The sequence below is a fragment of the Bombina bombina genome, chromosome 1 (assembly GCF_027579735.1).
Source record: "Bombina bombina isolate aBomBom1 chromosome 1, aBomBom1.pri, whole genome shotgun sequence".
NCBI classification, from domain to species: Eukaryota; Metazoa; Chordata; class Amphibia; order Anura; family Bombinatoridae; genus Bombina; species Bombina bombina.
In genome coordinates, this window is record NC_069499.1 from 1,336,525,904 (window position 1) to 1,336,552,859 (window position 26,956).

Genomic DNA, 26,956 nt, shown 5'->3' on the forward strand with positions numbered 1-26,956 from the left:
GAACCCTCAACATTAGGACAAAGTGAACATCCAGCACCCGACAGAATAGCCAGCACACCGGCACCACGTGGGTGACATGAACCGTAAGGAACAGCAGCTATCGTCCGACCAGTACCCGTCTGGTACTAGAATACTCCAGAACTGTCCAAGGTCCAAGAAAAATCGAAGCCACCGCAGGGATCGATAACATAAACATAAGTATGTCTTTATATAGTAATGCGCAACTTCCGAGGAAGTGCCTACGCGACCACAAAATCGGTATCCCAAAACAGAAAATTATAACAGACATGAGCTTCATAAAACAAATCAAACACATCCTACCCGAATCAAATAAAATGAAGGCAGCACCTGGGGGTGAATGCCCAAGAAGAATGGGCACACTAACAGGACCAGCCGTTTAGAGGCCCCATTCTGCAAAGCTCAGAACTGGAACAAATACTTAAAAGAAAAGAAAAACAGAGACATCAAGGAGATTGGCTTCATCCCCATACGTCTAACCCAGTTTACCATCCGAAGAGGATCCCTCGGCCCACAAAGGACTGGAATCCTCCAGCACAGCCAAAACATGCCTTAGTAGGACACGAAGACATGTCAGTCTATAACGGAAGGCAAAATGATCCCCCGCCGGATCGATGGACGACCCCGGCCCCGAGGGTGGGGCCCCTGAAGCCTCAGAGGCCATCGCTTCCCCAGAAGGCTGAACTAAATAAGGCGATCTCACGCTCGACGGACCCTGGGTAACAGAACAGGGACAGTATCTTAAAAATACTTCTCTTGGGAGATATAAATGTGCCAGCGCCATAGATATGGAAATGCGGAACTGTGCTGTAATCTCTGGAGGAAACAAGCCGCCTTCCGGAGAAGGAGTAACGACCATAGGGACACCTGCTTGTGTAGCAAAAGAAGGTTCTGGGGCACGCGCCTCACAGGACATGGAATCCTCGGGGGCGGATGGCTCAACCCACCCTAAGCTCCCTGATTCGGGGGAAGAGAGTACTCTAGAATGGCAATCATAACATAACTGATGGGCATGGATAACCCAAGTAATTTCATACTCTTCGCAAGACGTATACTCTGAATCGGAGATATCCGTCTATATAAAATCAGAATCCTCCATAACCTGGAGATTGCAATTATAGTCAAACACTAAATGGCACCTTACAACCCCAATGGCTGGGGCACTCACCACCTTCTGTGAACAAGACAATTAACGAACAGACTCTCTCCGTCGTCACTCGGTCAGAGTGCAAACTGATGATAAGGCCGTTATGTTTCGAATAGCCATGAGCCCAAGCATCGCTACACATTAGACAGAATCACATAACAAACATGATTAAAAGTCCCCCCCTGTTCAATAACCCCCCTCAGGAGATATTAACCCTTGATTCCATAAGATAAAGGAGTCCCACTGGGACCCTGACTTCTTTTGTTAACATTACATTCACATATCGAGGTAAAATAAAACAATCTTACCGGAATCTACGCCGTGGAACAGGAACACGGCCCTTCAAGTGTGACAGATAGTAGCCTCGCTTCTGACATAGACTTGAGTGAATAAAGGCAGGCAGTGAAACTCGTCAACGCTGATTGCCTAGGAGCTGTTATTATGAGTTGGGATGGTTTCGAAGAAAGACTCTCCCTGCATCTCCGCACTCTAACCTTCATCCATGCTCTCACTGAGAGGCTGACAGGATAACTTAAAACTCCAGTCCCATTTCGAATAGTACTACCTTCCATAAGAGACTATCTTCAATCTTCTGACACTTCTCTGCCAACCTCCTGTGACGAAAGGCAAAGAATGACTGGGGGGTGAGGGAAGTGGGGGAGGTATTTAAGCCTTTGGCTGGGGTATCTTTGCCTCCTCCTGGTGGCCAGGTTCTGAATTCCCAAAAGTAATGAATGCAGCTGTGGACTCTTCCCGTCAGAAGAAAAGAAAATTATGAGGTAAGCATAATTTAAGTTTTTCAATGGTTCTCTCTAAGTATACAGAGAAGAAAATTAAAGGGACATAATACTCATATGCTAAATCACTTGAAACTGATGCAGTATAACTATAAAAAGCTGACAGGAAAATATCACCTGAGCATCTCTATGTAAAAAAGGAAGATATTTTACCTCACAATCTCCTCAGATCAGCAGAGTAAGTTCTGTGTAAAAAGTTATACTCAACTGCTCACAGCTGCAGGTAAAAAAATTTAAAAAAAAATGAAGAAATGAACAGCAGCCAATCAGCATCAGCTGTGATCTCATGAGATTTGACTTGACTCTCATGAGATTTCATAGTAAGCTTCCTTTACCTGATTGGTGAAATAAGATGAGAGTGCACGATGCACATCCCTTCAGATGTCCCAGGACAGACACACTAAAATGCTGCTTAGAAATCCTTTACAATGGGAGGTAGCTACTGAGGAACTTTTGAGGTAAAATATCTTTCTTTTTTACATAGAGATGTTCAGGAGATATTTTCTAGTCAGCTTTTTACAGCTATGCTGCATCACTTTCAAGTGTTTAAAGATTTGGGTATTATGGCCCTTTAACATTTGAGAACTTTTAAGACCCCCACTGAGAGTGCAATTAATTCTTCTGGTTATGTTTACACAGCTTTTCCATAGTTTGGAATGTTTAGCAAAGGTGAAAATACCAAAGGCAAAAACAACTATTTAAAATGACAAAATAAAGCAAAATAATTTATTTGTAATCAATTTAATATACTACAGCAGGTAAAATATTATTGGCAACACATTAAAGAAGTGAAACATTTACAGTAAACTGTCCCTTTAAATTGAGTTTAGTGTCCCTTTAGCACAAAACAGCAGCGGTATTCTAACCTAAATGCTCTAGATGTAAAACACAGGAGACAGCAGTAAATACACTAAAACATACTTAGTTTTATAGAAAAATGTGTATTGTGGATCACAACTACAGTGCAAAAAATAAATATGTAATAAAATACTAAACTGTAATAGAGAGCAATCGAATGACGACTGGCTGCTGTATATATCAGAAAGTGCACATACAGATGTGAGCAAATGCTATGTATTAATATGCACACGTAGTTGTGAGGTGAAGTGCGTACACAAATGTGAGCAGACGCTACGTATTAATATGCACACGTAGTTGTGAGGTGAAGTGCGTACACAAATGTGAGCAGACGCTACGTATTAATATGCACACGTAGTTGTGAGGTGAAGTACGTACACAAATGTGAGCAGACGCTACGTATTAATATGCACACGTAGTTGTGAGGTGAAGTGCGTACACAAATGTGAGCAAATGCTATGTATTAATATGCACACGTAGTCGTGAGGTGAAGTGCGTACACAAATGTGAGCAGACGCTCCGTATTAATATGCACACGTAGTTGTGAGGTGAAGTGCATACACAAATGTGAGCAGACGCTACGTATTAATATGCACACGTAGTTGTGAGGTGAAGTGCGTACACAAATGTGAGTAGACGCTACGTATTAATATGCACACGTAGTTGTGAGGTGAAGTGTGTACACAAATGTGAGCAAATGCTATGTATTAATATGCACACGTAGTCGTGAGGTGAAGTGCGTACACAAATGTGAGCAGACGCTCCGTATTAATATGCACACGTAGTTGTGAGGTGAAGTACGTACACAAATGTGAGCAGACGCTACGTATTAATATGCACACGTAGTTGTGAGGTGAAGTGCGTACACAAATGTGAGTAGACGCTACGTATTAATATGCACACGTAGTTGTGAGGTGAAGTGTGTACACAAATGTGAGCAAATGCTATGTATTAATATGCACACGTAGTTGTGAGGTGAAGTACGTACACAAATGTGAGCAGACGCTCCGTATTAATATGCACACGTAGTTGTGAGGTGAAGTGCGTACACAAATGTGAGCAAACGCTACGTATTAATATGCACACGTAGTTATGAGGTGAAGTGCGTACACAAATGTGAGCAGACGCTACGTATTAATATGCACACGTATTTGTGAGGTGAAGTGCGTACACAAATGTGAGCAGACGCTACGTATTAATATGCACACGTAGTTGTGAGGTGAAGAGCGTACACAAATGTGAGCAGACGCTACGTATTAATATGCACACGTAGTTGTGAGGTGAAGTGCGTACACAAATGTGAGCAGACGCTATGTATTAATATGCACACGTAGGTGTGAGGTGAAGTGTGTACACAAATGTGAGCAGATGCTCCGTATTAATATGCACACGTAGTTGTGAGGTGAAGAGCGTACACAAATGTGAGCAGACGCTACGTATTAATATGCACACGTATTTGTGAGGTGAAGTGCGTACACAAATGCGAGCAGACGCTACGTATTAATATGCACACGTAGTTGTGAGGTGAAGAGCGTACACAAATGTGAGCAGACGCTACGTATTAATATGCACACGTAGTTGTGAGGTGAAGTGCGTACACAAATGTGAGCAGACGCTATGTATTAATATGCACACGTAGGTGTGAGGTGAAGTGTGTACACAAATGTGAGCAGATGCTCCGTATTAATATGCACACGTAGTTGTGAGGTGAAGTGCGTACACAAATGTGAGCAGACACTACGTATTAATATGCACACGTACTTGTGAGGTGAAGTGCGTACACAACTTCTGGATCACTAAACTAGGGCTGTTTGCAGACAAAAAAAAACACATTTACTTTGCTGAGAGGTGGCTGTATGTATGGTGGGAATGTGTAAAATTACTAATACAGACACAGCAAACACGCTTTGTAGCACTATGGTGCAAGAAACATCTCACCTCGTCAGACTCATCAGACAGTGTCTTCAATAAGATAGGAAACAGGCTGTCTGTATGACAGAACATCTAGAGAGGAAAACAGAGAACGCTTAGTTCATGTTAACTCTATGAACGCCGAGGAACATCTAACAGGCCAAGCATAGCACATATAGCTACATTATCCAGACAAGATTAAACTTAATACATATATCTTTAAAAACAGGCTAATAATATAAAGTGTAAGTATAAATCTGAGTTTTGTTGTGTAAGTTAATGTCCCAGGCAATATAGAAAGCTGCCTAAGGATCCCTTCTGTCAGACAACAAAGTAAAAAAATTACTATAATGTCCCTTTCCATTTCCAATTCTATACTAACATTTTCCACTTATTTAAACATTTGAATGTACCTCACAATTTCTTTTACATATTAAAGAGACAACAAATTAAAAATTAAAGTTTCATGAATCATTCAGTTTTAAACAATTTTCCACTTTACTTCTATTTTCTAATTTGCTTTTTTCTGTTGGTATCCTTTGTTGAAAAGCATATCTAGGAAGGCTCAGGAGCAGCAGTGCACTACTAGGAGCTAGCTTCTGCCTGGTACCTGCACATATTTGTCTCTTGTCACTGGATCACCCGACTTGTTCAGCTAGCTCACAGTAGTGCATTGCTGCTCCTTCAACAAAGGATACCAAAAGAATGAAGCACAAATTAATAATAGAAGCAAATTTGAAAGTTGTTTAAAATTGCTCTATCTGAATAATGACAGATATTTTTACATTTATTTTTTATGTCTATTTAGGAAATAATATAATTAACTTGTTAGATTAACAACACCCATTATTATTAGGTAGGCAAATTAAATTGTTCAGATATTGATACATAAAAATGCTGGCATTAGTAAATACATAAAAATGCTGGCATTAGTAAATACATAAAAATGCTGGCATTAGTAAATACATAAAAATGCTGGGATTTGTAAATACATAAAAATGCTGGCATTAGTAAATACATAAATATGCTGGGATTTGTAAATGCATAAAAATGCTGGTATTAGTAAATACATAAAAATTCTGGCATTAGTAAATACATAAAAATGCTGGCATTAGTAAATACATAAAAATGCTGGGATTTGTAAATACATAAAAATGCTGGCATTAGTAAATACATAAAAATGCTGGCATTAGTAAATACATAAAAATGCTGGCATTAGTAAATACATAAACATGCTGGCATTAGTAAATACATAAAAATTCTGGGATTTGTTTAAGAGTCTTTTCAGTTTACTTATACAATCAAATTTACTTCATTCTCTTTGTATCCTTTGTTGAAGAGCACTCCAAGTCCTGAGCACTATATGGCATCAGTGTTTGCAACTATGCATAACATTGCTACAAACACAGCTCCCTCTAGTTTTCAGCGATGCATTCCATTGCTACAAACATTGCCATATAGTTCTCATGAGACGTGCACTCTCTAAAGCCTACCTAAATTTGCTAATCAACAAAGGATACCAAAAGAACTAAGTCAATTTGATCACAAAAGTAAATTAAAAAGTTGTTTGTATTTGCATGCTCTGTCTGAATCATAAATGCTTAATTTTGACTTTCATGTCTCCTTAATAGGACAGTCTACTTGAAAATGTTTATTGTTTAAAAAAGAAAGATAATCCCTTTATTACCGATTCCCCAGTTTTGCATAACCAACACAGTTATATTAATATACTTTTTACCTTGTACATAAGCCTCTCTAGACTGCCCCCTTATCTCATTGCTTTGTACAAACATATTTTAACCTATTAGTGCTGGTTCCTACATAACTCCACTTGAGTAAGCACAATGTTATCTATATGGTGCACATGAACTAGTAATGCCTGGCTGTGAAAAGCTAATAAAATGCACTGAGATAAGAGGCAGCCTGCAGGGGCTTAGAAACAGGCAGATTTAGAGGTTTAAATTACAAAATGAAAATGCACATGGATGAATTTTAGTTTTGAAGAGAAGCATTTTAGTAATATACATGAATTAGCAAAAATGCTTCTAGTAAAAGCTATAGCTGTTTCAAAAGTGTATTTAAGTATGCTCCGTGCATAAGCATTTTAAACACAGCACTTGCTGAAAGAGCCTAAGTTGCTTGTATCATCTAGTAATGACTCAATTTGTTAATGGCTCACATGATACAAGCCCCACTGATGCTATGAGCAGCTACAGTGTTTAAAATGTGGGTGCACTGTGAATATCTATTTATGCTTCACATGCACGTGCAGAGAGAAATGCTAACAAAAAAACTGTGATAACTTTTTTTAGAAGCATTTTTGCCAGTACATGTATATTACAAACATGCTTCTATTCAAAGATGTAATTCATCTATGTGCTTTTAAAATCTTACTGGAATGTCCCTTTAATGGTTATAAAGTATATTAATAAAACAATTTAAGCTGTAAAAAGCGGGAGAATGGGTAATAAAAGAATTTATGCTTACCTGATAAATTACTTTCTCTTGCGGTGTATCCAGTCCACGGATTCATCCTTTACTTGTGGGATATTCTCATTCCCTACAGGAAGTGGCAAAGAGAGCACACAGCAAAGCTGTCCATATAGCTCCCCCTCTAGCTCCACCCCCCAGTCATTCGACCAAAGGTTAGGAAGAAAAAGGAGAAACCATAGGGTGCAGTGGTGACTGTAGTTTAAACAAAAAATCTTTTACCTGACTTAAATGCCAGGGCAGGCCGTGGACTGGATACACCGCAAGAGAAAGTAATTTATCAGGTAAGCATAAATTCTGTTTTCTCTTGCAAGGTGTATCCAGTCCACGGATTCATCCTTTACTTGTGGGATACCAATACCAAAGCTTTAGGACACGGATGAAGAGAGGGAACAAGACAGGTACCTTAAACGGAAGGCACCACTGCTTGCAAAACCTTTCTCCCAAAAATAGCCTCCGAAGAAGCAAAAGTATTGAATTTGTAAAATTTGGCAAAAGTATGCAGTGAAGACCAAGTCGCTGCCTTACAAATCTGTTCAACAGAAGCCTCATTTTTGAAAGCCCATGTGGAAGCCACTGCTCTGGTAGAATGAGCAGTAATTCTTTCAGGAGGCTGCTGGCCAGCAGTCTCATAGGCCAAACGGATGATGCTTTTCAGCCAAAAGGAAAGAGAGGTAGCAGTCACTTTCTGACCTCTCCTCTTACCAGAATAGATAACAAAGAAGATGTTTGTCTGAAATCCTTAGTTGCTTGTAAATAGAACTTTAAAGCACGAACTACATTAAGATTGTGTAATAGACGTTCCTTCTTCGAAGATGGATTAGGACACAGAGAAGGAACAACTATATCCTGGTTAATATTCTTGTTAGAAACAACTTTAGGAAGAAAACCAGGCTTGGTACGCAAAACTACCTTATCTGCGTGGAACACCAGGTAAGGTGAATCACACTGTAAGGCAGATAATTCTGAAACTCTTCTAGCAGAAGAGATAGCTATCAAAAACAAAACTTTCCAAGATAACAACTTAATGTCTATGGAATGTAAAGGTTCAAACGGAACCCCTTGAAGAACTGAAAGAAATAGATTCAAACTCCATGGCGGAGCCACAGGTTTATAGACAGGCTTGATTCTGACTAAAGCCTGAGCAAACGCTTGAACGTCTGGTACCTCTGCCAGACGCTTGTGTAACAGGATAGACAAAGCAGATATTTGTCCTTTTAAGGAACTAGCTGACAATCCTTTCTCCAATCCCTCTTGGAGAAAAGACAATATCCTGGGAATCCTAATCTTACTCCATGAGTAACCCTTGGATTCACACCAACAAAGATATTTCCGCCATATCTTATGGTAGATTTTCCTGGTGACAGGCTTTCTAGCCTGAATCAGAGTATCTATAACTGACTCAGAGAACCCACGCTTTGATAGAATTAAGCGTTCAATCTCCAAGCAGTCAGACGTAGAGAAACTAAATTTGGATGCTTGAACGGACCCTGTATCAGAAGATCCTGCCTCATTGGCAATGTCCATGGTGGGACAGATGACATGTCCACTAGGTCTGCATACCAAGTCCTGCGTGGTCACGCAGGCGCTATCAGAATCACTGAAGCCTTCTCCTGCTTGATTCTGGCAACCAGACGCGGGAGGAGAGGAAACGGTGGAAAAACATAAGCCAGATTGAAGGACCAAGGCGCTGCTAGAGCATCTATCAATACCGCCTTGGGATCCCGGGACCTGGACCCGTAGAGAGGAAGTTTGGTGTTCTGACGGGACGCCATCAGATCCAACTCTGGAGTGCCCCAAAGCTGAGTCAGCTGGGCAAATGCCTCCAGGTGGAGTTCCCACTCCCCCGGGTGAAAGGTCTGACGACTTAGAAAATCCGCCTCCCAGTTGTCTACTCCTGGGATGTGAATTGCTGAGAGATGGCAGGAATGATCCTCTGCCCACCTGATTATTTTGGTTACTTCCGTCATTGCTAGGGAACTCTTTGTTCCCCCCTGATGATTGACGTAAGCTACAGTCGTGATGTTGTCCGACTGAAATCTGACGAATTTGGCCGCAGCTAGTTGAGGACATGCCTGAAGAACGTTGAATATCGCCCTCGGTTCCAGAATGTTTATCGGTAGAAGAGTTTCTTCCCGAGACCATAAGCCCTGAGCTTTCAGGGATTCCCAGACCGCACCCCAGCCTAACAGACTGGCGTCGGTCGTTACAATGATCCACTCTGGTCTGCGGAAACATATTCCCTGAGACAGGTGATCCTGAGACAACCACCAGAGAAGAGAATCTCTGGTCTCCTGGTCCAACTGAATTTGAGTAGACAAATCTGCATAATCCCCATTCCACTGTTTGAGCATGCATAGTTGCAGTGGTCTGAGGTGTATCCAAGCAAAAGGGACCATTGCCGCTACCATTAGTCCGATTGTCTCTATGCAATGAGCTACAGATGGCCGAGGAATGTAATGAAGAGCTCGGCAAGAAGTTAACAGTTTTAACTTTCTGACCTCCGTCAGAAATATTTTCATTTCTACCGAGTCTATCAGGGTTCCTAGGAATGGAACTCTTGTGAGGGGGGAGAGAGAACTCTTTTTTTCACCTTCCACCCGTGAGACCTCAGAAAGGCCAATGCGATCTCCGTGTGAGACTTGGTTCTTTGGAAAGTCGACGCCTGAATTAAGATGTCGTCTAAGTAAGGCGCCACTGCTATGCCCCGCGGTCTTAGAACCGCCAGGAGGGACCCTAGCACCTTTGTGAAAATTCTGGGAGCAGTGGCCAACCCGAAAGAAAGAGACACAAACCGATAATGCTTGTCCAGAAAGGCGAACCTGAGAAACTGGTGATGATCTTTGTGGATAGGAATATGCAGATACGCATCCTTTAGATCCACGGTAGTCATATATTGACCCTCCTGGATCATTGGTAAGATTGTCCGAATGGTCTCCATCTTGAATGATGGGACTCTGAGGAATTTGTTTAGAATTTTGAGATCCAGGATTAGTCTGAAAGTTCCTTCTTTTTTGGGAACCACAAATTTCAAAACGATTAACCCCTTAATGCCCAGCCTAAAGCCAACACCCGGTTAAAAATAGTACAGCACCTTGCCACAGCCTTGCTGTGGCCTTACCTGCCCTTAGGGATCAGATTTGGGGGAATATAGCTTCTATAAGGCCCTCAAACAGCAGCAGGACCCTCCATGTGAATCAGCATGAGCTTCTCTGCAATTCTAACTGCGCATCTGAGGCGCAAAATTAGGCCCCTCCCACTCTACTCCGGAGTTGTGAGGCCTAGTAAATCACTCTTAAATGACTAAAACCCAGCCATGTGGGTAATAACCCCAGAAAGAACCCCAAAAGGACTTTCAAAGTGTCTACAAACAATATTTTTCTTGAATAAACAATCGATTGCCCTGAATCAGTGTCAACCAGCATAATTAGCCCTGTTATGTAAGCATTCAATTCCTTACTAAGTCTGTGAACATAGCTTACCCTCCCCTCATGGGGATATTGTCAGTCTCTTCTAGCATTATCGCAGTCTTGTCTAGAAATAAATGACTGAACATACCTCATTGCAGATTACCCTGCAAACCGTTCCCCCCATCTGAAGTTTTCTGGTACTCCTCAGTCCTGTGTGGGAACAGCAGTGGATTTTAGTTACAACATGCTAAAATCATTTTCCTCTCAGCAGAAATCTTCATCACTTTTCTGCTAGAGAGTAAATAGTACAAACCGGTACCATTTAAAATAACAAACTTTTGATTGAAGATAATAAAAACTACAATTCTAACACCACATTCACTTTACCCTACCGTAGAGAGACCCTAGTGCTTAGAGCCGGCAAAGAGAATGACTGGGGGGTGGAGCTAGAGGGGGAGCTATATGGACAGCTTTGCTGTGTGCTCTCTTTGCCACTTCCTGTAGGGAATGAGAATATCCCACAAGTAAAGGATGAATCCGTGGGCTGGATACACCTTGCAAGAGAAAACATAATTTATGCTTACCTGATAAATTCCTTTCTTCTGTAGTGTGATCAGTCCACGGGTCATCATTACTTCTGGGATATTAACTGCTCCCCTACAGGAAGTGCAAGAGGATTCACCCAGCAGAGCTGCATATAGCTCCTCCCCTCTACGTCACTCCCAGTCATTCGACCAAGGACCAACGAGAAAGGAAAAGCCAAGGGTGAAGTGGTGACTGGAGTATAAATTAAAAAATATTTACCTGCCTTAAAAACAGGGCGGGCCGTGGACTGATCACACTACAGAAGAAAGGAATTTATCAGGTAAGCATAAATTATGTTTTCTTCTGTTAAGTGTGATCAGTCCACGGGTCATCATTACTTCTGGGATACCAATACCAAAGCAAAAGTACACGGATGACGGGAGGGATAGGCAGACTCTTTATACAGAAGGAACCACTGCCTGAAGAACCTTTCTCCCAAAAATAGCCTCCGATGAAGCAAAGGTGTCAAATTTGTAAAATTTGGAAAAAGTATGAAGCGAAGACCAAGTTGCAGCCTTGCAAATCTGTTCAACAGAGGCCTCATTCTTGAAGGCCCAAGTGGAAGCCACAGCTCTAGTAGAATGAGCTGTAATTCTTTCAGGGGGCTGCTGTCCAGCAGTCTCATAAGCTAAACGAATTATGCTACGAAGCCAAAAAGAAAGAGAGGTAGCGGAAGCTTTTTGACCTCTCCTCTGCCCAGAGTAAATGACAAACAGAGAAGACGTTTGTCGGAATTCCTTAGTTGCCTGCAAGTAAAATTTTAGAGCCCGGACTACATCCAGGTTGTGCAGTAGACGTTCCTTCTTTGAAGAAGGATTTGGGCATAAAGAAGGAACAACAATCTCTTGATTGATATTCCTGTTAGTAACTACCTTAGGTAAGAACCCAGGTTTAGTACGCAGGACTACCTTATCCGAATGAAAAATCAAATAAGGAGAATCACAATGTAAGGCTGATAATTCAGAGACTCTTCGAGCCGAGGAAATAGCCATTAAAAATAGAACTTTCCAAGATAACAACTTTATATCAATGGAATGAAGGGGTTCAAACGGAACGCCCTGTAAAACATTAAGAACAAGGTTTAAACTCCATGGTGGAGCAACAGTTTTAAACACAGGCTTAATCCTGGCCAAAGCCTGACAAAAAGCCTGGACGTCAGGAACTTCTGACAGACGTTTGTGTAACAGAATGGACAGAGCTGAGATCTGTCCCTTTAATGAACTAGCAGATAAACCCTTTTCTAAACCTTCTTGTAGAAAAGACAATATCCTAGGAATCCTAACCTTACTCCAAGAGTAACCTTTGGATTCACACCAATGTAGGTATTTACGCCATATCTTATGGTAAATCTTTCTGGTAACAGGTTTCCTAGTCTGTATTAAGGTACTAATAACTGACTCAGAAAACCCACGTCTTGATAAAATTAAGCGTTCAATTTCCAAACAGTCAGCTTCAGAGAAGTTAGATTTTGATGTTTGAAGGGACCCTGTATCAGAAGGTCCTGTTTCAGAGGTAGAGACCAAGGCGGACAGGATGACATGTCCACCAGGTCTGCATACCAAGTCCTGCGTGGCCACGCAGGTGCTATTAGAATCACTGATGCTCTCTCTTGTTTGATTCTGGCTATCAATCGAGGAAGCAACGGGAAGGGTGGAAACACGTAAGCCATCCTGAAGTCCCAAGGTGCTGTCAGAGCATCTATCAGGACTGCTCCTGGATCCCTGGATCTGGACCCGTAACGAGGAAGCTTGGCGTTCTGTCGAGACGCCATGAGATCTATCTCTGGTTTGCCCCAACGTCGAAGTATTTGGGCAAAGACCTCCGGATGAAGTTCCCACTCCCCCGGATGAAAAGTCTGACGACTTAAGAAATCCGCCTCCCAGTTCTCCACTCCCGGGATGTGGATTGCTGACAGGTGGCAAGAGTGAGACTCTGCCCAGCGAATTATCTTTGATACTTCCATCATAGCTAGGGAGCTTCTTGTCCCTCCCTGATGGTTGATGTAAGCTACAGTCGTGATGTTGTCCGACTTAAACCTGATGAACCCCCGAGTTGTCCACTGGGGCCAAGCCAGGAGGGCATTGAGAACTGCTCTCAATTCCAGAATGGTTATTGGCAGGAGACTCTCCTCCTGACTCCATAGTCCCTGAGCCTTCAGGGAATTCCAGACGGCACCCCAACCTAGAAGGCTGGCGTCTGTTGTTACAATTGTCCAGTCTGGTCTGCTGAATGGCATCCCCCTGGACAGGTGTGGCCGAGAAAGCCACCATAGAAGAGAATTTCTGGTCTCTTGATCCAGATTCAGAGAAGGGGATAAGTCTGAGTAATCCCCATTTCACTGACCTAGCATGCACAGTTGCAGTGGTCTGAGGTGTAAGCGTGCAAAGGGTACTATGTCCATTGCCGCTACCATTAAGCCGATTACCTCCATACATTGAGCCACTGACGGGTGTTGAATGGAATGAAGAGTGCGGCAAGCACTTTGAAGTCTTGATAGCCTGTCCTCTGTCAGGTAAATCTTCATTTCTACAGAATCTATAAGAGTCCCCAGGAAGGGAACTCTTGTGAGTGGAACGAGTGAACTTTTCTTTTCGTTCACCTTCCATCCATGTGACCTTAGAAATGCCAGCACTAACTCTGTATGAGATTTGGCAGTTTGAAAGCTTGAAGCTTGTATCAGAATGTCGTCTAGGTATGGAGCTACCGAGATTCCCCGCGGTCTTAGTACCGCCAGAAGAGCACCCAGAACCTTTGTGAAGATTCTTGGCGCTGTAGCCAATCCGAATGGAAGAGCCACAAACTGGTAATGCCTGTCTAGGAAGGCAAACCTTAGGTACCGGTAATGATCTTTGTGAATTTGTTTAGGATCTTTAAGTCCAGGATTGGTCTGAAAGTTCCCTCTTTTTTGGGAACCACAAACAGATTTGAGTAAAACCCCTGTCCCTGTTCCGATCGTGGAACTGGATGGATTACTCCCATTAACAAGAGCTCTTGTACGCAGCGTAGAAAAGCCTCTTTCTTTGTCTGGATTGTTGACAATCTTGACAGATGAAATCTCTCTCTTGGAGGAGAGTATTTGAAGTCCAGAAGGTATCCCTGAGATATTATCTCTAGCGCCCAGGGATCCTGAACATCTCTTGCCCAAGCCTGGGCGAAGAGAGAAAGTCTGCCCCCCACTAGATCCGATCCCGGATCGGGGGCCCTCAATTCATGCTGTTTTGGGGGCAGCAGCAGGTTTCCTAGTCTGCTTGCCCTTGTTCCAGGACTGGTTAGGTTTCCAGCCTTGTCTGTAGCGAGCAACAGCTCCTTCCTGTTTTGGTGCAGAGGAAGTTGATGCTGCTCCTGCTTTGAAATTACGAAAGGAACGAAAACTAGACTGTCTAGTCTTGGCTTTGTCCTGAGGCAGGGCATGGCCTTTACCTCCTGTAATGTCAGCGATAATCTCTTTCAACCCGGGCCCGAATAAGGTCTGCCCTTTGAAAGGTATATTAAGCAATTTAGACTTAGAAGTAACATCAGCTGACCAGGATTTTAGCCACAGCGCCCTGCGTGCCTGAATGGCGAATCCTGAATTCTTCGCCGTAAGTTTAGTAAGATGTACTACGGCCTCCGAAATGAATGAATTAGCTAGTTTAAGGACTCTAAGCCTGTCCGTAATGTCGTCCAGAGTAGCTGAACCAATGTTCTCTTCCAGAGACTCAATCCAGAATGCCGCTGCAGCCGTGATCGGCGCAATGCATGCAAGGGGTTGCAATATAAAACCTTGTTGAACAAACATTTTCTTAAGGTAACCCTCTAACTTTTTATCCATTGGATCTGAAAAAGCACAGCTATCCTCCACCGGGATAGTGGTACGCTTAGCTAAGGTAGAAACTGCTCCCTCCACCTTAGGGACCGTTTGCCATAAGTCCCTTGTGGTGGCGTCTATTGGAAACATTTTTCTAAATATCGGAGGGGGTGAGAACGGCACACCGGGTCTATCCCACTCCTTAGTAACAATTTCAGTAAGTCTCTTAGGTATAGGAAAAACCTCAGTACTCGTCGGTACCGCAAAATATTTATCCAACCTACACATTTTCTCTGGTATTGCAACTGTGTTACAATCATTCAGAGCCGCTAACACCTCCCCTAGTAATACACGGAGGTTTTCCAGTTTAAATTTAAAATTTGAAATATCTGAATCCAGTCTGTTTGGATCAGAACCGTCACCCACAGAATGAAGTTCTCCGTCCTCATGTTCTGCCACCTGTGACGCAGTGTCTGACATGGCCCTAATATTATCAGCGCACTCTGTTCTCACCCCAGAGTGATCACGCTTACCTTTTAGTTCTGGTAATTTAGCCAAAACTTCAGTCATAACAGTAGCCATATCCTGTAATGTGATTTGTAATGGCCGCCCAGCTGTACTCGGCGCTACAATATCACGCACCTCCCTCTGAGCGGGAGATGTAGGTACTGACACGTGAGGCGAGTTAGTCGGCATAACTCTCCCCTCGTTGTTTGGTGAAATTTGTTCAATTTGTACAGATTGATTTTTATTTAAAGTAGCATCAATACAGTTAGTACATAAATTTCTATTGGGCTCCACTTTGGCATTGCAACAAATGACACAGGTATCATCTTCTGAATCAGACATGTTTAACACACTAGCAAATAAACTTGCAACTTGGAAATACAATTCAAATAGAATAATATTAAAACGTACTGTGCCTTTAAGAAGCACAGAAGATCTATGACAGTTAAAAATTAATAAATTGAAACAGTTATAGCCTCAATCCTTGTAAACAACACAACTTTAGCAAAGGTTTAATCCCATTAGCAAAGATAACAATTTCTGAAAGCAGGAAACAAATTACAGAATAAAAGTTTTTATTTCAGTCAAACTATAATTCTCACAGCTCTGCTGAGAGAAATTACCTCCCTCAAAATAAGTTTTGAAGACCCCTGAGCTCTGTAGAGATGAACCAGATCATGCAGGGAATACAATGAGTTGCTGACTGAAATATTTGATGCATAGTAAAAGCGCCCCTCCCCCACACACACAGCAGTGAGGGAGAACAGAAACTGACAGAAAAAACAGATTTAAGCAACTGCCAAGTGGAAAAATGGTGCCCAAACATTTATTCACTCAGTACCTCAGCAAATGAAAACGATTTTACATTCCAGCAAAAACGTTAAACATAATCTCTAGTTATTAAACAGCTTTATGTCTTTCTTACAGTGTAATTCTAGTGAAGTACCATTCTCCCAGAATACTGAAGTGTAAAGTATACATACATGACATTATATCGGTATGGCAGGATTTTCTCATCAATTCCATTGTCAGAAAATAAAAACTGCTACATACCTCTATGCAGATTCATCTGCCCGCTGTCCCCTGATCTGAAGTTTACCTCACTCCTCAGATGGCCGAGAACAGCAATATGATCTTAACTACTCCGGCTAAAATCATAGCAAAACTCTGGTAGATTCTTCCTCAAACTCTGCCAGAGAGGTAATAACACACTCCGGTGCTATTTTAAAATAACAAACTTTTGATTGAAGATATAAAACTAAGTATAATCACCATAGTCCTCTCACACGACCTATCTAGTTGCTGGGTGCAAGAGAATGACTGGGAGTGACGTAGAGGGGAGGAGCTATATGCAGCTCTGCTGGGTGAATCCTCTTGCACTTCCTGTAGGGGAGCAGTTAATATCCCAGAAGTAATGATGACCCGTGGACTGATCACACTTAACAGAAGAAAAAGGCATTATCTATCTTTTTAAACAATAAAAAAAGTAGACTGTCCCTTTAAGTCATAGAAAAGACCCCGATGGCTATTTATACCACAGGCTGTATATATAACCCTCTAGTTCACAATCTATAGACAACATATACTATAGTTTACTTTGTGGAAACGACTATGTCATTTTAATCATTCCCCTCTCTGCAGCAGACTAGTACAACAACAGACATACATTAAATGACCCTGGTGAACTTGAACAAAGAATGACAGTCTATGGTCACCTTTCTTGGTGTCTTGATGTAAAGATGATAGAGCCACTTCAGCACACAGATTCGAGTCATCATGCCAGTGGTAGGTTCGTGGAGGTACCGGTCTAACACCTGTACAATCCCATCCAAGTTCAATGTGACTGGGCCAGACTGGGAGCTACAGGAGGACATAAGAACATATGAGACCCCCATGACAGGCAGGATATTAACAGCAGAGGTTCACGGTGAAACAAAACAAGTGCACAAACAAACATGTGTACCTCAAATACAACACAAAGCACTTGCAATACAGAATACGTTTAAATGGAAACTGAAATTTCTATTCTCCATATAACATATAATTATGAGTAGTAAAGAAACTTTGTAATAAGCTTTCATTATTTATTTGGTCTAGTTTTCCTGTAATTTTAGACTGAAATAATGTGCTTTTCCACTTCCTCAGAGAGGTAAAAGTGTATCTGGAATGATTAAAGGGACAGTAAAGACAAAATTAAAGGGTCAGGAAAGTCAAAATGAAACTTGTAAAAATCAGAACATGTCATTTTAAGACTCTTTTAAAATCACTTCTTTTTTCAAATGTGCGTTGTTCTCTTGGTATCAATTGTTAAATATGAATATGCACATATACTACACTAGTGGGAACTAGCTGCTGATTGGTGCCTACATACATTTGTGTCTTGTGATTGGCTAACTAGCTGTGTTCAGTTTGCTGCAAGTAGTGCAATTATGTTCCTTAAGCAAAGGATAACATGAGAATGAATCAAATTTGATAATAAAAGCAAATTTGAAAGTTGTTTAAAATGGTATGTTCTATCTGAATCATGAATTAAATTTTTGGGTATTTCTGTCTTTTTAAGCATTCATGATTCAGATAGAGCATACAATTGTAAACAATTTTCCAATATACATCTATTATCTAATTTGCTTTGTTCTTTGGTATCCTCTGTTGAAGACTAAACCTAAGTAGGCTGAAAGTAGCGTGCATGTGTCTATAACGGTCTATGGCAGCAGTGTTTGCAATGATGTATAACTTTGCTATAAACAATGTTGCAAAGACTGCTTCCAGATGACTAAAGATGTGTGTACGCTCCTGAGCTCACCTAAGATTATTCTTTAACTACTTAAGCCAATTGGATGTAGGTACTACATGACACAGTACCTACGCCCAATGCTCTGGTGCATGCTGTGATTGGCAGACTGTCTACCAATACCTAAGATGGCGATGACCAGTTTTTGGAGGTGGGGGAGGGCAGAGAGCTGTTTTGGAAGGCTTTGGTAGGGATTAGTTTGGTGGGAGGTGCACAGCTGCAATTAGCGGCTGTATAATTAAGAAAAAGCAATGGTAAAGCTATGCATGTCTGTATTTCAGAACAAAGGGGAACCCACAGAAGCTTTTACAACCATTTGTATCATGATTGCACAAGTGGCATGTAAATCATTTTAGTGAGAAAAAGTAAAATTTTCCAATATGGCAGCAAACCTGTGGTATGAAATATACCAAAATGGGCTTAGATCAATACCTTGGGTAGTCTATTAAAAAAGTATATAGTTTTGATAGGTAAATAAAAAAACAAGGCTCTATTTCTGTTTAAATGGAGTGATAGAAAAAAATGTGTTGGTATTTTGAACTCGATTTTTTTCTGAAATTCTAGGTAGTGAAGGTGTTAAGAATACTGACCCTGCAGCATTCTACAGTGATTGCGGGAGCTCATTTAGAATATAAGTAAATTGGAAAGTTATTTAAAATTTCACGCTCTATCCAATTCATTTAAGTTTAATTTTGACTTTACCGTCTCTTTAAAGGGACAGTATATACCAATTTTCATATAACTCCACGTAAGACACTGCTATAAAGAAGAATATGCACTGATACTGACCTAAAAAAAAACTTTTAAAAACTTACTTAGAAGCTCCATTTAGTACTGTTGATAAAGGTTAGTATGGGACACCACTGAAATGGGTTCAGCAAGTGACACCCCCCCTCCCTTGCATATGAAAAGACCCATTACACAAAAAAGAGAAAGCAGGAGTCTGTATACATCAGTATACAGCTTGGTTAGTAGTGAGAAAATCAGCACAACGTTATTTAAAAATAAGCAAAACTATACATTTTTACAAATACACTCCCAGATGAACTATTTAAATGGATCATCTACAAAACATTTATGCAAAGAAAAATGTCCCTTTAAGAATACTGACACTGCAACATTCTAAAGAGATTGCAGGAGCTCATTTATATATGTACCTTCATATTGCTGGTAAAAGATAAAAAAATATATAAAAACAGAATTTATGCTTACCTGATAAATTACTTTCTCCAACGGTGTGTCTGGTCCACGGCGTCATCCATAACTTGTGGGAATATCTCTTCCCCAACAGGAAATGGCAAAGAGTACAGCAAAAGCTGTCCATATAGTCCCTCCTAGGCTCCGCCCACCCCAGTCATTCAACCGACGGACAGGAGAAAAAACAGGAGAAACTATAGGGTGCCGTGGTGACTGTAGTTAAAGAAATAAATTCATCAAACCTGATTAAAAACCAGGGCGGGCCGTGGACCGGACACACCGTTGGAGAAAGTAATTTATCAGGTAAGCATAAATTCTGTTTTCTCCAACATTGGTGTGTCCGGTCCACGGCGTCATCCATAACTTGTGGGAACCAATACCAAAGCTCTAGGACACGGATGAAGGGAGGGAGCCAATCAGGTTGCCTAAACGGAAGGCACCACGGCTTGCAAAACCTTTCTCCCAAAAATAGCCTCTGAAGAAGCAAAAGTATAAAATTTGTAGAATTTGGCAAAAGTGTGCAGGGAAGACCAAGTCGCTGCCTTACATATCTGATCAACAGAAGCCTCGTTCTTGAAGGCCCATGTGGAAGCCACAGCCCTAGTAGAGTGAGCTGTGATGCATTCAGGAGGCTGCCGTCCGGCAGTCTCGTAAGCCAATCGGATGATGCTTTTCAGCCAAAAGGAAAGAGGTAGCAGTAGCTTTTTGACCTCTCCTCTTGCCAGAATAAACGACAAACAGAGAAGACGTTTGTCTGAAATCCTTTGTTGCTTCTAAATAGAACTTTAAAGCACGAACTACATCTAGATTGTGTAACAAACGTTCCTTCTTTGAAACTGGCTTCGGACACAAAGAAGGCACAACTATTTCCTGGTTAATATTCTTGTTGGAAACAACCTTTGGAAGGAAACCAGGTTTAGTACGCAAAACAACCTTATCTGAATGGAACACCAGATAGGGCGGATTACACTGCAGAGCAGATAACTCAGAAACTCTTCTAGCAGAAGAAATAGCAACCAAAAACAGAACTTTCCAAGATAACATCTTGATATCTATGGAATGTAGAGGTTCAAACGAAACCCCTTGAAGAACTGAAAGAACTAAATTCAGACTCCAGGGAGGAGTCAAAGGTCTGTAAACAGGCTTGATCCTGACCAAAGCCTGAACAAAAGCTTGAACATCAGGCACAGCTGCCAGTCGTTTGTGTAATAAGACAGATGAAGCAGAAATCTGTCCCTTTAGAGAACTCGCTGATAATCCCTTATACAAACCTTCTTGGAGAAAAGAAAGGATCCTAGGAATTTTGATCTTACTCCATGAGAATCCCTTGGATTCACACCAACAGATATATCTTTTCCATATTTTATGGTAAATCTTCCTAATTACAGGTTTTCTGGCTTGTATCAGAGTATCTATTACAGAATCCGAAAACCCACGCTTAGATAAAATCAAGCGTTCAATTTCCAAGCCGTTAGCTGAAGGGAAACTAGATTTGGATGTTCGAATGGACCTTGTACTAGAAGATCCTGTCTCAAAGGTAGCTTCCATGGTGGAGCCGATGACATATTCACCAGGTCTGCATACCAAGTCCTGCGTGGCCACGCAGGAGCTATCAAGATCACAGAGGCCCTCTCCTGTTTGATCCTGGCTACCAGCCTGGGAATGAGAGGAAACGGTGGAAACACATAAGCTAGGTTGAAGGTCCAAGGCGCTACTAATGCATCCACTAGAGTCGCCTTGGGATCCCTGGATCTGGACCCGTAGCAAGGAACTTTGAAGTTCTGACGAGACGCCATTAGATCCATGTCTGGAATGCCCCATAATTGAGTCAACTGGGCAAAGATCTCCGGGTGGAGTTCCCACTCCCCCGGATGGAATGTCTGACGACTCAGATAATCCGCCTCCCAGTTTTCCACTCCTGGGATGTGGATCGCAGATAGGTGGCAGGAGTGATCCTCCGCCCATTTTATGATTTTGGTCACTTCTCTCATCGCCAGGTAACTCCTTGTTCCCCCCTGATGATTGATGTAAGCAACAGTCGTCATGTTGTCTGATTGGAATCTTATGAATCTGGCCTTTGCTAGTTGAGGCCAAGCCCTGAGAGCATTGAATATCGCTCTCAGTTCCAGAATGTTTATCGGGAGAAGAGACTCTTCCCGAGACCATAGCCCCTGAGCTTTCAGGGAGTTCCAGACCGCGCCCCAGCCCACTAGACTGGCGTCGGTTGTGACGATGACCCACTCTGGTCTGCGGAAACTCATTCCCTGGGACAGGTGGTCCTGGGTTAGCCACCAACGGAGTGAGTCTCTGGTCTTCTGATCTACTTGAATCACTGGAGACAAGTCTGTATAGTCCCCATTCCACTGTTTCAGCATGCACAGTTGTAATGGTCTTAGATGAATTCGCGCAAAAGGAACTATGTCCATTGAGAAACTTGTTTAGGATCTTTAAATCCAGAATTGGTCTGAAGGTTCCCTCTTTTTTGGGAACCACAAACAGATTTGAGTAAAACCCCATTCCTTGTTCCACGGTTGGAACTGGGTGTATCACTCCCATTTTTAACAGGTCTTCTACACAATGTAAGAATGCCTGTCTCTTTATTTGGTTTGAAGATAAGTGAGACATGTGGAACCTTCCCCTTGGGGGTAGTTCCTTGAATTCCAGAAGATAACCCTGAGAAACTATTTCTAGTGCCCAGGGGTCCTGAACATCTCTTGCCCAAGCCTGAGCAAAGAGAGAGAGTCTGCCCCTTACTAGATCCGGTCCCGGATCGGGGGCTACTCCTTCATGCTGTTTTGTTAGCAGCAGCAGGTTTCTTGGCCTGCTTACCCTTGTTCCAGCCTTGCATCGGTTTCCAAGCTGGTTTGGTTTGTGAAGCATTACCCTCTTGTCTAGAGGCTGCAGAGTTGGAGGCCGGTCCGTTCCTGAAATTGCGAAAGGAATGAAAATTAGACTTATTCTTGGCTTTGAAAGGCCTATCTTGTGGGAGGGCGTGGCCCTTACCCCCAGTGATGTCTGAGATAATCTCTTTCAATTCTGGCAAAAAAAGAGTTTTACCCTTGAAAGGGATATTAAGCAATTTTGTCTTGGAAGATACATCTGCTGACCAAGACTTTAGCCAGAGCGCTCTGCGCGCCACAATTGCAAACCCAGAATTTTTCGCTGCTAATCTAGCTAACTGCAAAGCGGCATCTAAAATAAAGGAATTAGCTAACTTAAGTGCGTGAACTCTGTCCATAACCTCCTCATACGGAGTCTCTCTACTGAGCGACTTTTCTAGTTCCTCGAACCAGAACCACGCTGCTGTAGTGACAGGAATAATGCACGAAATAGGTTGCAGGAGGTAACCTTGCTGTACAAAAATCTTTTTAAGCAAACCCTCCAATTTTTTATCCATAGGATCTTTGAAAGCACAATTATCCTCGATAGGAATAGTAGTGCGCTTGGCTAGTGTAGAAACTGCCCCCTCGACCTTAGGGACTGTCTGCCATAAGTCCTTTCTGGGGTCGACCATAGGAAATAATTTCTTAAATATAGGAGGGGGAACAAAAGGTATGCCGGGCTTCTCCCACTCCTTATTCACTATGTCCGCCACCCGCTTGGGTATAGGAAAAGCGTCGGGGTGCACCGGAAACTCTAGGAACTTGTCCATCTTGCACAATTTTTCTGGAATGACCAGGTTGTCACAATCATCCAGAGTAGATAACACCTCCTTAAGCAGTGCGCGGAGATGCTCTAATTTAAATTTAAATGTCACAACATCAGGTTCTGCCTGTTGAGAAATTCTACCTGAATCTGAAATTTCCCCATCTGACAAAACCTCCCTCATGGCCCCTTCAGATTGGTGTGAGGGTATGACAGAGCAATTATCATCAGCGCCCTCCTGCTCTACAGTGTTTAAAACAGAGCAATCGCGCTTTCTCTGATATGCAGGCATCTTGGATAAAATATTTGCTATGGAGTTATCCATTACTGCCGTCAATTGTTGCATAGTAATAAGCATTGGTGCGCTAGAAGTACTAGGGGTCTCCTGCGTGGGCAAAACTGGTGTAGACACAGAAGGAGATGATGTAGAACTATGTCTACTCCCTTCATCTGATGAATCATCTTGGGCAACTTTACTATCTGTGGCAGTACTGTCCTTACTTTGTTTGGACGCTATGGCACAATTATCACACAATATTGAAGGGGGAGACACATTGGCTTCCATACATACAGAACATAGTTTATCTGAAGGCACAGACATGTTAAACAGGCTTAAACTTGTCAATAAAGTACAAAAACCGTTTTTAAACAAGACCGTTACTGTCTCTTTAAATTTTAAACAGTGCACACTTTATTACTGAATATGTGAAAAACTATGAAGGAATTGTTCAAATGTAACCAAATTTTCACCACAGTGTCTTAAAGCATTCAAAGCATTGCACCCCAAATTTGAGACCTTTAACCCTTAAAATGAAGAAACCGGAGCCGGTTACAGTTTTAACCCCTCTACAGTCCCAGCTACAGCCTTTGCTGCGACTTTACCAAACCCAGGGGGTATACGATACCAAATGAAGCCTTCTAGGGACCTTTTCAACAACTTTCAGACCCACACACATGCAGCTGCATGTCCTGCTCTCAAAAGTAACTGCGCAGTAATGGCGCGAAAATGAGGCTCAGCCTACTACAGTGAAGGCCCTTCCTGACTGAAAAGGTGTCTAAACCAGTGCCTGACGTTAAAAAAACGTTCCCCAAAGTTTATAAGTGTGAATATCAACATCAAGCTTTATAAAATGCCCAAATAAAGCAATCGATCTTGCCCATAAAAGTGTCTATCAGTTTTATAGCCCATATAAAGCCCTTTATTCTGTTTGAGACTAAGAAAATGGCTTACCGGTCCCCATGAGGGGAAATGACAGCCTTCCAGCATTACACAGTCTTGTTAGAAAAATGTCTAGTCATACCTTAAGCAGAAAAGTCTGCTAACTGTTTCCCCCAACTTAAGTTATTTCATCTCAACAGTCCTATGTGGAAACAGCAAACGATTTTAGTTACTGCTGCTAAAATCATATTCCTCTCGCAAACAGAACTCTTCATCTTTTTCTGTTTCAGAGTAAATAGTACATACCAGCACTATTTTAAAATAACAAACTCTTGATAGTAGAATAAAAAACTACAACTAAACACCACATACTCTTCACCATCTCCGTGGAGATGTTGCTGTGCAACGGCAAAGAGAATGACTGGGGTGGGCGGAGCCTAGGAGGGACTATATGGACAGCTTTTGCTGTACTCTTTGCCATTTCCTGTTGGGGAAGAGATATTCCCACAAGTTATGGATGATGCCGTGGACCGGACACACCAATGTTGGAGAAAGAGGCTTTACAAGGGCTGTGTTTACGCACTGCAAAACAATGCAAATATTGCTAACATAATGACAAGTTTAACCCATTTATTTTGTATGCAGCACTGAACCCAATTTTTTTCTTTCATGATTCAGATAGATCATGAAATTTTAAGCAACTTTCTAATTTACTCCTATTATCAATTTTTCTTCATTCTCTTGCTATCTTTATTTTAAAAGCAGGAATGTAAATCTTAGCAGCCAGCCCATTTTAGGTTCAGCGCCATGGATAGCGCTTGCTTTTGGAGGCTAATATTTAACCACCAATAAGCAAGCATAACCCAGGTTCTCAACCAAAAATGGTCCGGCTCCTATGCATCACATTCCTGCTTTTTAAATAAAGATAGCAAAAGAACGAAGAAAAAATTATAAGAAAATGTATGCTTACCTGATAAATGTATTTCTTTTTTGACATGATGAGTCCACGGATCATCGTGTCATAAAAAAGAAGAGAGTAAATTAGAAAGTTGCTTAAAGGGACAATCTAGTCCAAAATAAAATGACTCAGATAGGGCATGCAATTTTAAACAATTTTCCAATTTACTTTTATCACCAATTTTGCTTTGTTATTTTGGTATTCTTAGTTGAAAGCTTAAACTAGGAGGTTCATATGCTAATTTCTTAGACCTTGAAGGCAACCTCTTTTCAGAATGCATTTTAACCGTTTTTCAACACTAGAGGGTGTTAGTTCATGTGTTTCATATAGATAACACTGTGCTCATGCACGTGAAGTTATCTGGGAGCCAGCACTGATTGGCTAAACTGCAAGTCTGTCAAAAGAACTGAAATAAAGGGGCAGTTTGCAGAGGCTTAGATACAAGATAATCACAGAGGTAAAAAACATAATTTATGTAAGAACTTACCTGATAAATTCATTTCTTTCATATTAGCAAGAGTCCATGAGCTAGTGACGTATGGGATATACATTCCTACCAGGAGGGGCAAAGTTTCCCAAACCTCAAAATGCCTATAAATACACCCCTCACCACACCCACAAATCAGTTTAACAAATAGCCAAGAAGTGGGGTGATAAGAAAAAAGTGTGAAAGCATAAAAAATAAGGAATTGGAATAATTGTGCTTTATACAAAAAAATCATAACCACCACAAAAAGGGTGGGCCTCATGGACTCTTGCTAATATGAAAGAAATTAATTTATCAGGTAAGTTCTTACATAAATTATGTTTTCTTTCATGTAATTAGCAAGAGTCCATGAGCTAGTGACGTATGGGATAATGACTACCCAAGATGTGGATCTTCCACGCAAGAGTCACTAGAGAGGGAGGGATAAAATAAAGACAGCCAATTCCGCTGAAAATAATCCACACCCAAAATAAAGTTTAAATCTTATAATGAAAAAAACTGAAATTATAAGCAGAAGAATCAAACTGAAACAGCTGCCTGAAGTACTTTTCTACCAAAAACTGCTTCAGAAGAAGAAAACACATAAAAATGGTAGAATTTAGTAAAAGTATGCAAAGAAGACCAAGTTGCTGCTTTGCAAATCTGATCAATCGAAGCTTCATTCCTAAACGCCCAGGAAGTAGAAACTGACCTAGTAGAATGAGCTGTAATCCTTTGAGGCAGAGTTTTACCCGACTCAACATAAGCATGATGAATTAAAGATTTCAACCAAGATGCCAAAGAAATGGCAGAGGCCTTCTGACCTTTCCTAGAACCGGAAAAGATAACAAATAGACTAGAAGTCTTTCAGAAATTCTTAGTAGCTTCAACATAATATTTCAAAGCTCTAACTACATCCAAAGAATGCAATGATCTCTCCTTAGAATTCTTAGGATTAGGACATAATGAAGGAACCACAATTTCTCTACTAATGTTGTTAGAATTCACAACCTTAGGTAAAAATTTAAAAGAAGTTCGCAACACCGCCTTATCCTGATGAAAAATCAGAAAAGGAGACTCACAAGAAAGAGCAGATAATTCAGAAACTCTTCTAGCAGAAGAGATGGCCAAAAGAAACAAAACTTTCCAAGAAAGTAATTTAATGTCCAGTGAATTCATAGGTTCAAATGGAGGAGCTTGAAGAGCCCCCAGAACCAAATTCAAACTCCA

The 26,956-nt window shown here is 41.5% G+C and overlaps 1 protein-coding gene across 1 annotated transcript in view; it reads right to left on the reverse strand.

Moving 5' to 3' along the window:
• The window catches only part of VAC14 (VAC14 component of PIKFYVE complex), a 371,973-nt gene that overhangs the window by 128,695 nt on the left and 216,322 nt on the right, over window positions 1-26,956 (reverse strand). Inside the window, exons 11-12 of the mRNA XM_053702343.1 lie at window positions 17,226-17,370; window positions 4,759-4,824 (exon numbers count right to left, since the gene is read on the reverse strand). Coding sequence (XP_053558318.1) covers window positions 4,759-4,824; window positions 17,226-17,370 — 211 coding nt within the window. The remainder of the gene's footprint in view (window positions 1-4,758; window positions 4,825-17,225; window positions 17,371-26,956) is intronic.